At 43.7% G+C, this 12,777-nt stretch overlaps 1 protein-coding gene across 4 annotated transcripts in view; it reads left to right on the forward strand.

Annotated features, from left to right (window-relative positions):
- Positions 1-12,777, forward strand: part of tjp1b (tight junction protein 1b) — a 40,933-nt gene that overhangs the window by 13,169 nt on the left and 14,987 nt on the right. For 3 of the 4 annotated variants that reach the window (XM_085359328.1, XM_085359326.1, XM_085359327.1), the window contains exons 2-9: positions 4,506-4,562; positions 5,045-5,169; positions 5,290-5,392; positions 5,612-5,927; positions 6,284-6,387; positions 6,765-6,933; positions 7,042-7,186; positions 12,456-12,586. In XM_085359328.1, coding sequence (XP_085215454.1) covers positions 4,515-4,562; positions 5,045-5,169; positions 5,290-5,392; positions 5,612-5,927; positions 6,284-6,387; positions 6,765-6,933; positions 7,042-7,186; positions 12,456-12,586 — 1,141 coding nt within the window. In that variant the 5' untranslated portion in view covers positions 4,506-4,514. Of the gene's footprint in view, positions 1-4,505; positions 4,563-5,044; positions 5,170-5,289; positions 5,393-5,611; positions 5,928-6,280; positions 6,388-6,764; positions 6,934-7,041; positions 7,187-12,455; positions 12,587-12,777 lie in introns of all 4 variants that reach the window. The other variant, XM_085359325.1, reaches the window with a different exon arrangement.

Below are 12,777 nucleotides of genomic sequence, written 5' to 3' on the forward strand. Positions count from 1 at the left end.
TGTTCATGCTGCAAGGTTCCCCCCCTAAATCACTCTGTTGCAGCACCACAACAGTAGAATTAATGAGAGCTATTTTTAGCTACTCTGGTCCCAGAGCGGTCAGAATTGAATAAGTCTCTGCCTCACCCCTAAACCATACTTCAGCACAAAATCGCACAATGTTGCCTCAGTTATAACAAAATATCATTTGCTTTTTTTACGCAGAGTTGCGTTTTTTTAAGCAGGGCTGTTTGATTATGGTAAAATAAATATTATCATCCTGATTGTTTGAAACAATTTAGAGAACATAGTTAGGCTTATCGTGTGTTTTGCTAAACTCTTTAAAACAAAAAGTGTATCCATTTGGTTTACCTCTTTAGTTTTCCTTCAGGCTCTCTCTTTGTTATCTTGGCTCAAGCTTAACCAAACCTGCTACAGCCTGGCAGGGAGGGAGGTTTTTGCTTTTAGGGGAGGGTTGAAGGTCACCGCTGTAAAAGGAGAGGGGTCTGCTCGATTCAGTGACGCAAAACAAAACTAGAGCACTATTTTTATGTTAATTATATTGTTTTCATAATCATTGCAAGTCAGGTTTGTAGCTGCACATTTGATTAGTTGCAGGCCCTTTATTTGAAAGTGACAAGAATTGTCACAGCTCCCTGCCAAACTGTCTGCTAGTATTTGCCAAGTAGACAAAATTTACTGTTTCGCTGACTTCAGAGAGGACCTCCGGGGCACACAAGTATATGTAAGTTTGTTATTGCTCAGTTTTATTGCCACTGGCATACAGATAGTACCTGTAACAAGAAGCCATTTGCCCCTCAACTTGCAAAATACACATGTGCCTTTTTAAAAATATCTTTTGAGCAAGAAAGCTAGATTTAGCTTCTTAAATCTGAACGTCATCTGTTTGTTTGGAAACTAGGTTGGTCACGGTTTTTGGTTTATAGAGCAGCTGAAGGAGTAATCAGGAAGATGAGCTATGATCAGTAATGACAATAATTGTTAGTAGCATTCTGTAATTGATTTACAAGTGGAAATTAAAAGCTTGAAAGACTGCTGGCAGAGCAGTATTTTATGGACATGCTATAATAGTTTGTTCTGCAGAGGAATAAAAAGCCCAGTGGGCTCATTGATGATTGCGTTGTTTTACCATTTGTGCATTGATTTGACATAGTCCTCTTTGAGCAGAGCTTTCCTTTCTGTTCTCCATCTGCATTAAAGTCCATCTGTGTTGTAGTGCTGGCTTCCATGTTGCCTAGTTGTAATCCCCCAAGCATGACCCAACCAACATGGTGTGTCTCACTGTGGAGCGGCTGCCAGGCCTGGCTTTAGCTTGAGGCATGAAGCCTCTCTTGGCACCAAATTGTGGCTGTAAAGGGTGTACACATTATGGCACTGAAAGTCATCAGTCACGGGATGTTGGTGCAACTTTACAGCAACCTATGCTCATTTCACTGAAAACAACATACCTTACTTTGTGTTTACTTAAAAGAAATGTTTTGGACATTTTTGGAACAGGAAATGAACATATTTGTTTTTGACAAATATAAAGTCACTAGTTCACTGTTTAGATCTTATGGCAAAAAATAGTGCTCATTTGAGCCACAAAACTTTATGAACTTTATGAATTGATTTGGCCCTGTCTTTATTTCCTTTTTTTTAAATTTACCTCCTACAGTTTAGAGGAACCTTCAGACCTGTCCTGAAAGGCCACTAGAAAGCCACACAGTCCCCCCTCTGTTACCAGAGCAACAAGCTCTGCAGGAGCAGGAGGTAGCAAAATTATATCCCTTCACAGTGAAAGGTGTGTGCATGTGATAGAGAGAGAGAGAGATTGTTTTTCGTCTTTTTCCCTTGGTATTCGGTCCTTTTGTTTTGCCCCATTGCAATTTTTCAGTGATTTATTTGTATTCAGTGGAGCTTTAGAAGCATCCTCTAAACATGTTTTCCAGACAACTAAATTGACATCTCTTGCTACCCACTCTAAAACATTATACGTTTGTGGGCGTACATGTTTGTGTTATGCTGCATAAATGCTTATAAAGAAGTTTTGAAAGTCCCCCCCCCCCCCAATTTATCAGTTAGAAGCAAGTCTCTATAAATTTAGGCAAAATGTTTGAGCTCTTGGCGTCAGCATTTGCACAGTGCTGATCAAGAAGACTGGGGCATAAATCCTCCTCCCTGAAAGAGCAAACTTTCTAGCGGGAGATCATTCCTCTGCTTTCACCAGACTTGTTTATATTCAGATGCCCCCCACCCCACCCTTTCTCAAGAGCAGATAATTCAGTGTGAAAGGCCAGGGGGAGTTCCCCTGTTCAAACTTTGGTTCACCCTCCTTGTGTGAGCCCCACTATAAGCTGCTTGAGGAGTTTGTGACTGTTGCTGCCAAGCTGAGCACGTCTGGGGCCACTTGTGGCATTTTATTTAGCTGCCTGTATTCCCAGACGCCAGCTAATCTTTGGCATTTGGCCGACAGGTCGCAGCAGACATAAGGATGATGTGTTGAAGGAGGCCAGGGTGCTAAAACAATAAACGGCACAGCAGCAGTTGGTCAGCTAAGCTGCTGCCTCTGAATATGATTTCTGCTGTACAAAAAAAAGTTGGACATTGTTTTCTTCACATCTGAGTTACTTTTTTTGTTCAGACATTTGCTTCTGCAGCAGCATGGCTGTTGTTATTTTCAACTTCAGAATCTCTGGGTGTGTTTTTAGTGTTTCTCATCACACACATTTTGGTGATGACTTAAAACTGTGCAATATTGCAAAATACATTTTGATAGTTTAAAAAAGGGTGTCCCTGAATCTTAACTACTGTGTAAGGTTGATTAAATTGTGCGTCCTTGGGCTCACAATCCCTTAGTACCTTATATTTTTGTTGCCACACTCTGACGGGGGATGAATTTGGGGGTAAAAGTAATGGGATGGGTTATCTTGTTTTCATAATTGATGGATGCCATTAAGGACAGGTAGCTTTACTGATTAAAAATGATTAACTGAATATCCCTATTCCCTATATGAGAATTCATAGTGGTCTGTAGTTCAGTATTTGGCCTGCAGACCATCGAAGGTTTTTAGCTGTTTATCGCTCTTTGTGGCTTAATAGCACTTCCATTATCAAGTTGTCATACTGATGTGCTGCAAAATGGCTTTCAGTGTGAAACTGGACTGACTCTTGCTAGATGTTTTGCGTTTGAAGCTGCCAACCCGTCGACAGCAGTCTCAGTGGCAGGTCTAAGCACTGGAACCGATGCTCCTTTTCAGCGTGAAGAGTAATCTCCCTTTGCTCATTTTTCATCACATTTTAATGTACCGCAACATGGGATTTCTGCATAGGTGGTTAATACTGTAAGCGTTCGAGGTGTCAAAGAAATAACCAGCAAAGCAGAAGGGGATATGTGTGGCAGTCTCACCTATTAAGATCACAAGGCTAGGATCATTTTGCATGACAGATGGGGGTTATTGCATTAAGTGCTGTGATGGTGGTTGTAATTTGCCCCAATGGGAATGACCTCGTAGTATTTTATATGCAGTCCTTGAATGTCTAATGTGTTGTGAGATTGCAGTGGAGGTAAAATGATACAGAGCCAGAGATAAGAAGCGGGCTGTAGGTCGCAGAGGATGGCGTTAACCCAGCAGCTGACTGAGGTGACCTTAATCTTATCCTCTGTGGTTGTTAATGGGGCTGAGGTTGTCCTTCAATTTTAGAGACTTACTGCCAGTGTGGCCCTATTTAATGAAGGAGGATCTTTGTCTGTTGTGCTATTGTACTCAGTTCACTGTAAACTTGGGACCTCATACTGTGGACCCACTACAAAGAAGACTGTCTAGTCTAAAAACCAACATGTTTATGGTGTGTGCCTGGGCTATTTGCTGTGCTCTGTTGTGTCATCTGTATCACTGTGAATCAGCAACAGTGTGAAACAAACAAGCGTCCTGATGTGTACCCTGTCTTAATTTTTAGTGGTGAAACACTTCCCCTTCCACTAGGAACCTTGGTAGAGGTCAAAAAATAATCAGTGCTATTATTGTGTATTCAAATATTCTGTTTATCTTTTTAATTTTTTTTACTAAAGTCTCTCAGTGTGCTTTCACAGTCGATTTGCTGTTTATAATCTTTACATCCTTTATTTGCAGTATGAATAATACAATATGAATAATGAAATGTAGCCTAGATTGCCCAAGTGGCTGATGTTCATAAAGCAGCAGTAGTCCAAACCCTTACCCTCTATTTTTTTCAGTATCTCAGTATAAGTAGCTTTTGCTGCAAAAGTGGTAAATGCTACTCTACACATTATGCAGACATTTAGCTTGGACAGATAACGCCTACTCTGTTCATTAAAAAACAGCACATTGGACCTTTTATGCAGACTTTGTTAAAGGTTAAACACTGAAGGAGACACTGTCAGATGTATTTTGGGAGCCACTCTTCCACCTTTTTATCAGTTGGAATAATGAATTATTTTAACTCTTCTTGTCTGAACTCTGGAGCTTATGTGTTAAGCACTGCGCAATTTCTTTGCCTTTCAGAGTGCAGCAATGGAGGAGACAGTCATTTGGGAACAGCACACAGTAACACTACACAGGGTGGGTATCTGTTATCCTTCCTTTACTCTCTATAATTGTCTATGTTGAAATTATGCCCTATCCTAAACGCTCTCTGCCCTACCTGGTTTACGTTATTTTCCCTCTATCTCCCATCTCAGCATTTTTCTTCCCTGCTATTTTCAGGATCACAGCATGTAGGGAGTTAGCTCACTGTGTAATTAATTGCACGTGGAACAGACAAAAAGCTTTTCTTCTACACGATTCCATGTTTTTGGCTGTGGAGCATAAATTGCACAAATGCTGATCTGGCATCTTTGTGCACATTGTTTGCACGCAAACTGCATCGCTTCAAAGTGTTCGACTGCTGTATTCTGTAGAGGTGGTTTTACAAACAATTATTTTGTTGGATTCGTACCAGGAGGTGGTCATTTAAATACATCTGTCTCTACTCATCAGTTAGTGTCTTGGTCCATCCACACATCCTTATCTTTTTTGTGTTTTGTTTTTATTTCTGTGTGCAGGCACCAGGGTTTGGCTTTGGGATAGCCATTTCAGGTGGACGGGATAACCCTCATTTTCAGAGTGGTGAGACCTCCATTGTCATCTCAGATGTGCTGAAAGGAGGCCCCGCAGAAGGCCTACTGCAGTAAGATTTAGTTGTATTATCGGGAACCCAGTCATGCAGCTCATTTTTTAGTATTAAATTACACTGCCTGCTCCATAAAGACTCCACTGTCTGTCTGTTCTTGGTATCTCATTTCTTTAGGGAAAATGACAGAGTCGTTATGGTCAACGCTGTCTCCATGGATAATGTGGAGCACGCGTATGCTGTTCAGCAGCTTCGTAAAAGTGGGAAGCTCGCCAAAATTGTGAGTGTCACATCCCATTATGAAGTCTTCTTGGAAAGCTCATTTTGTAGTCAGACTTAAAAAGTGTTTGTAGCAGAGATATGCATATTGCTAATAATGTTATTTGGGCTCTCTCATATGTTTTCGTAGTTCACTAGCAGAAGAAATGTGCATGATAAGGGGAGTGCCTGGCTCATGTTGGTTGTCAAGCTCATTTCATGTCTTGTTCCCTTTGTTTAGACAATCAGGCGCAAGAGGAAGGTGCACGTCCCCATGGGCCGCCTGGGAGAGAGGGAGACTATGTCAGAGCATGACGAGGAGGAGGATAGCTACGACGAAGAGATATATGAAACGAGAAGTGGACGCAGTGGCGTGTACAGCGGTGTGGGCGGCACTATGGGCAGGCGCAGTGGGCGGAGCGGCGGTCGCAGGGACAGGGAACGTGAACGCAGCGGCTCACGGGAAAGAAGTCTCTCCCCACGCTCAGACCGCCGCTCGCACAACCTGCCCCCACGGCCCGCCAAGGTCACTCTCGTGAAATCCCGCAAAAATGAAGGTGAGGCTCACAAAGTCGGGGATAAAAAGGGAGTCAGAACAGTGGATAGTGAAGCAGGGAATCTCCTGCCATTTGCTTTACATGACTATTAACAGACAACCATATTCTCTTTTAGAAGAGAATAAAGCCTCCAAATCAGCATTGGTTAACTGCCAGAGCAAACAAAACTTGCCAGCCACAGCAAAATCCAAGTAAACTCAAGTAAATCTAAGTAAAAGAGCAATTAATCTTCTTTAATCAGTACTGTTAATCCCAGTGGGAGAAGCAGATGTCAGCAGAATCGCAGTCAGCGTGGTGTTGTCACGTGAACTCTGTGCTAACGTTGTCTTTGTTGCTGTCGTTCACTTTGTAAGCAGAATATGGCCTGCGCCTGGCCAGCCACATCTTTGTCAAGGACATTTCCCCTGAGAGCCTGGCAGCCAGGGATGGCAACATCCAGGAGGGGGATGTTGTACTGAAGGTGAGAGGGGAAAGGCAGAGAATCACTGGAAACATAGAAGATAAACTGAAAATGTTTGATCATGTTCTTTATATAATCTAACCTGATTCAGATAGAAGGATGTGCAGTATGTACTACTTTGTCTCATTGTATTAATGTTTTGGGAACATGCTGTGTAGAAGGACACCGTCACATTTAGCAACATGCACATCTTGATCCTTTCCTTTAATGCATAGACTGGTTATGGGGAGGAACATTAATGTGGTCTCATACCATTAAGATAATAACCCCAGACATGTCACCTTTTGTAATGTTTCTCTTTTCATTCAAGTTCTGTGGCTGTGTACGAATGTTTACTTCATGTCATTTCTGATGGCTTGTTTTGCTGATTCTTTCAGATTAATGGCACCGTGACAGAGAACCTCTCTTTGATTGATGCCAAGAAGCTGATAGAAAGGTCAAAGGGCAAGCTAAAAATGGTGGTTCAGAGGGATGAGAGAGCGACCCTGCTGAACATCCCTGACCTCGATGACAGTATTCCCTCAGCCAACGCTTCTGACAGAGATGGTGAGAGTGATGTGAATTCAACTCAAATGAGTGGATACGAAGAAAGTCAGACTTGTCAGGGCAACTTTGAGGCTGCGGCCGTTTCACAGTATTTTTATGTTTAACCAGACATTTCAGATATCCATTCTCTGGCATCCGACCATTCCAATCGATCACATGACAGACATCGTAGCAGCCGCTCCCGCTCTCCAGATAGACGATCTGAACCCTCAGACCACTCCCGACATTCACCTCCACAAATCAGCAATGGCAGGTAAAGAACATCAACCCGGCTTTCAGGAAATGAATAAAATCGTGGGATATAGTTGCAAGAAACATTGTTATTTTTGTATGTATATATTCTGGTTTTCTTCTCTTCACAACTTTCTGTGTTTGATGGAATGAAGTTTAGAACAATACCAATTTAAACTTGAACAGCACCATTGATCACCAAAATGTGGGTGGAGTACAAAACCACTTTGATACTGGGTTGTCCTAAGCATAATTTCTCTACTGGTTTTTAGACTGTTGTTGATTAATTAAGACAGTAATTTGCTATTGAGTGAAATTAAAATAAATTATATGCAACCATTTAGTAAGACTTTAACATCTTTTAAGTAACCACAACTGATGATATTTGATTCCATGCTTTAAAACAAGCTTTTTTCCCTTCCTCTTTTCTGTTTTTCTCATGAAAGGTAGTGTGTGTTAGCACCAACCATTACTCCATTCACCACTTCTTTTGACTCTAACGTTGTTTGAAAGTACCTCATTAATTCTTCATTTAAACTCAATAGAGCACCACAGTTGTTTCCCTTTCACTCTGCTCACTGACCTGACAAAAAATAAAAGTCAGCTGTTAAGCCGCAAAAGAGTCGGTCTTGGTCAAAATTACGGTTGAAAGCAGATCAAGAGTCTGCTCTGCTGAGCGTAGAAGCTCACTGCTCTTAACTCTTAAACATGGTGCCATAATTCAAAGCTGTTGCTGAATGGGATTTTTCTGCACTTGGTTATTCCTGTTATACTTCAGCAGCTGGAGAAATCCAAATTCAAAATTCAAATTTTTATTTGTCACGTACACAGTCATACACAGTACGATATGTAGTGAAATGCTTGGACAACTGCTCGTGACCTAAAGAAAACAAAAAAAGGAAAAGGCTATGAATAAGATAGGAAATAAATATGAAAATTTAAAAAGGGTAAATTTAACTAGGAAGGAATAGAATATAAATTAAGGTTAAAAATGAAATAACTGTACAACACAAATTAGAATGAAGGGTAAATTTAACTGGGAAGAATAAGATAAAGATAAATATATAAATTAAAGTTGAAAATAAAATAACTGTACAACAAAATACACAATACACAATATAGAACTATATAAGAATGTATGAAGAAATCTAAATATAAATAAATATATACACAATAACAGCAGCTGTACAAGTATTAACCGGAAATGAAGAATATAGTGACCAGTGTTGTGCAAAACCAAAGTCCAGTGTGTGTGTGTGTAAGAACTGTATGTGTGGGTCAGTACTGTGTGGTGGTGTGATTGAGAGACCGTATCGCCTGCGGGAAGAAGCTCCTCCTCAGTCTCTCTGTGTTGGTCTTCAGGGAGCGGAATCGCTTTCCTGACCTCAACAGAGAGAACAGTCTGTTGTTGGGATGGCTGAGGTCCTTCACGATCTTCCTGGCCTTGGTCCAGCACCGCCTGCTGTAGATTGAGTGCAGGTCAGGGAGCTCGGAGCGGATGGTGCGCTCAGCTGACCGCACAACCCTCTGTAGAGCTCGTCTGTCCTGCATGGTGCTGTTCCCGAACCAGGTTAAGATGTTTCCCGCCAGGATGCTCTCTATGGTGCACGAGTAAAAGTTCCTGAGCACCTTGGAGGGCAGTTGGAAGTCTCTCAAGCGTCTGAGGTGGTAGAGACGCTGTCGGGCCTTTTTCACCACGGTGTTGATGTGACAGGACCATGACAGGTCCTGCGTGATGTGAACTCCGAGGTATTTGAAGCTGTCCACTCTCTCCACTGGGCACTCGTTGATGACGGGGGTCTGGTAGTTCCTCTCCTGCTTAGTGCTGAAGTCCACTATCAGCTCCTTTGTCTTACTGACGTTTAGAAGGAGGTTGTTCCTCTGGCACCAGTTCTCCAGATTCCTAATCTCCTTCAGGTAGGCCGTCTCGTTGTTATCAGAGATCAGGCCCACCACGATGGTGTCGTCAGCAAACTTGATGATGGTGGTGGAGCTGGTAGTGGCCACACAGTCATATGTGTACAAAGAGTACAGCAGGGGGCTCAGAACACACCCCTGGGGGGCTCCAGTGCTGAGAGTGGTGGAGGCTGAGACATGTCCGCCCATCCTTACTGCCTGTGGTCTGCCAGTTAGGAAGTTGGAGATCCACTGACACATAGATGAGCTGAGTCCCAGATGCTCCAGCTTGGTGGTGAGTGTGGAGGGAATTATGGTATTAAATGCAGAGCTGTAGTCTATGAAGAGCATTTTAACATAATTCCCCCTTCTAGTGTCCAAGTGAGTGAGTGATGTGTGGAGGAGATGAGAGATGGCATCGTCTGTGGAACGATTTGGACGGTAAGCGAACTGTAGTGGGTCCAGTGTGTCTGGTAGTGAAGAAATGATGAAGTCTCTGACCAGGCGTTCAAAGCACTTCATCACTACTGAGGTGAGGGCTACAGGGCGATAGTCATTGAGAGAAGCAGGGTGGGGTTTCTTCGGGACAGGAACAATGATGGACTCTTTGAAGCATGTGGGGATCACCGACTGAGATAAAGAGATGTTGAATATCTCAGTGAACACAGGAGCTAGCTGGTATGCGCAGTCTCTTAGGATACGACCTGGGATGCCGTCTGGTCCTGCTGCTTTCCTGGTGTTCACTCTCTTGAAGGCTCTCCTTACTTCATGCTCGGAGATGACGAGCACGTTTCCGGTGCTGGCAGTATCTTCCTGTCTGCAGCCGTTAGCGCCGCTAACACTAGCATTGTTGGAGACCTTAGCTGCAGCCTCGAAGCGAGCATAGAAAGTGTTCAGCTCGTCTGCCAGAGTCACGGCCGCGTTCGTCATACCGGTTGTTGGTGCTTTATAGTCCGTTATTGTCCTTAGTCCCCGCCACAGGCTCCTAGAGTCACTCTGTTGGAGTTGTGACTCTAGTTTCCTCCCGTAGCGCTGCTTCGCCTCTTTCACCGCCCTCCGCACGTTATATGACGCGGCTTTGTACGGGTCCATGTCCCCCGTCATGAGTCCCGTGTTGTAGGCAGCGGTGCGGGATCTCAGAGCGTCGCGGATGGTTTTATCCACCCACGGCTTCTGGTTGGGAAACGTTGTGATAGTCTTTGTCTCCACGGTATCATCCGCTAGTTTCCCGATGAATCCCACAACCGCTTCCGTAAACACGTTGACGTCATCGTCGGAGCTGTTTCTGAACATGCCCCAGTCTGCGTCATCGAGTGCGTCCTGTAACGCGGCCACCGATTGATCCGTCCAGAGCGCGACCTTCCTCTGAACCGGAACTTCCTGTTTCAGCCTTTGTTTGTATTTTGGCATGAGGAAGATGGCGGCGTGATCAGATTTGCCAAACGGGGGGCGGGATTGTGCCTTGTAGCCGTCCTTGACCGTAGTGTAGCAGTGGTCCAGTGTCCTTTCACCCCTGGTGGGGCAGGTGATGTGTTGATAAAAGTTCGGCGCTGCGCGTTTGAGGTTGGCGCTATTAAAGTCCCCCGTCACAATAAGCGCAGCGTCCCGGTGTTGTGTCTGGTGCTGTGTGAGTGCCTCATGCAGCTCGCATAAGGCGGTGACCGTGTCCGCTTGTGGTGGAATATAAACGGCACTTACAATGACCGATGTAAATTCCCGAGGTAGATAAAAAGGACGACACATGATGGACAGTAGTTCCAGATTTGGTGTGCAGGAGCGTGTGAGAGGAACAACGTTCGCACTGTTGCACCAGTTGTTGTTCACCATTAAACACACGCCGCCTCCCCTTGACTTCCCCGAGTCCCGTGTCCTGTCCATGCGGTGAACCGAGAAGAACTCGGCCGGCTGGATGGCGTGGTCCGGCACCGCTGGGTTCAGCCATGTCTCGGTGAAGCAGAGGAGATTGCAGTCCCGAATGTCTCTCTGGAACTTTATCCTGGCCCTGAGGTCGTCAAGCTTGTTCTCCAGTGACTGGACGTTGGCGAGCAGGATGCTAGGCAGAGGTGTGCGGTGTGCACGAGCTCTCAGCCTGTTCCTGACGCCGGCTCGCTTCCCTCTAGGCCGCCGCCGCTTCCCTTTGTTCTCCCTCGAGATCTCACTCGGCCAGCTCGGATCCGATCAAATCCATACGTTTGGTGCCATTCCCCTATTTGAATATTGAGGATTTGATAAACGAATTATTCGATTTAATGTAGTTCAGTAGAGTTGTTGGGACTTTGACAAACGACTGTATATTCACAGCCCTCAGTCTAAAAGAAGTGATGAATTTGTGTGTTGAAGATCGGTCTTTTGTGTAACAGCAAATTATTAACTGATGGATGTTGCTGTTGATATCAGACATCAATTATTTAGAGACATTTCTTCTCAAGATGAGAGAATCATTTGAATGTGTCACTGGATCTTCTTCTTTTCAATGTTTTGGTGGACAAAACTGCATGTTCACCACAAAGGAAATCGTGACACACAGTAATAAAAGGCCATCTCCAGTTGCCTGTTTTAAGTCGCTCTCTATTTTTTCCTATTAGGCTCATCCTTTCTTGTCATTTTTAATATACAAAAAGCGAAAATCTCTATAATGTTCTAAACAGTGGCACGGGCACACTACCTTGTGTATTTTAGTTAACAGGAAGGAGTTCTTGTGACAGGATGTTATTTGATTTGTTTGTTTGAACCTGATCAGTGATCTGGAACCCTTTCTCTCAGCTCGTGAAGTTGGCAGTTAAGTGCAGCTTGGGATGAAAAGAAGTTTGTTCCTGTCCAGCCAGTTCAAGCAGGATCCTTTGTAGTTACTTTGTCACACAGTCTGTGAACAAAGCAGCTCTCTTCCCAAAAAGTTAGCCATGTGACCAGGAGAGCCACAGATCTATGCCACTGGGAAGCCTGTCTTTATCCCTCCTGTTCCTATCACTTGCTAAGAAATCACAATCAGCATCTGAAGTTTCTGTTTGTCAAAATGCATGGAAATTTGGACATCATATGTCACTGTATATTAGTTTATACAGTAGTTTACGCAATTTTTCTTTTTAAAGGAAGTCAAAGTAAGCTGGTCTAAAGCCAGAGCCTCACAGTGAAATTCACCTGGAGGACAGAACCCACTCTGACACCTTGGATAAGCTGCTCTAAAAATAGAGCACGAAAGACTGGAAAGACAAAGTGATGACCTTCAACACTAAGATGCAGGCGTAGAAAGAAGCTATTCATAGCAAATGCATGTTCTGTTTAAGAGACAGTTTCATGTTGCCTTGCAGCACTACATCTGCAGAATGCATTATTCATGATCTCGTGCCTCATGTTCTAAAGAGAGGTTATACAAAAACATCTTTTTGCATCTTTAGTCACAGAAGTCGTGACGACGAACGGGCCTCAAAGCCGGCTTCAACACCAGCGAAGCTAGCGGAGGAGGTACCTCTGCCCAAACCGAAGGAGTCAGGAGGCAGAGAGGAGAAACAGCTCCCACCCCTCCCAGGTCAGATGTAAATCAGTCAGCCAGAAAATTACATGTTGGTTTGTATGTCTAAGAATAGTCATTTGTAAATCAGTGTGAATCTTGAGAAACGGTGTGTAATGGCCCTGTCTGTCGTTTGCAGCAGAAAATTTACATGAATTAATGAACTCTTATTCGAAACAGTTATTTTTGCCCTTTTTTGGTTGTTGCGC

Source organism: Diplotaxodon limnothrissa, linkage group LG7, assembly GCF_057381915.1.
Source record: "Diplotaxodon limnothrissa isolate DT_005_m linkage group LG7, D_limnothrissa_male_GT1.1, whole genome shotgun sequence".
NCBI classification, from domain to species: Eukaryota; Metazoa; Chordata; class Actinopteri; order Cichliformes; family Cichlidae; genus Diplotaxodon; species Diplotaxodon limnothrissa.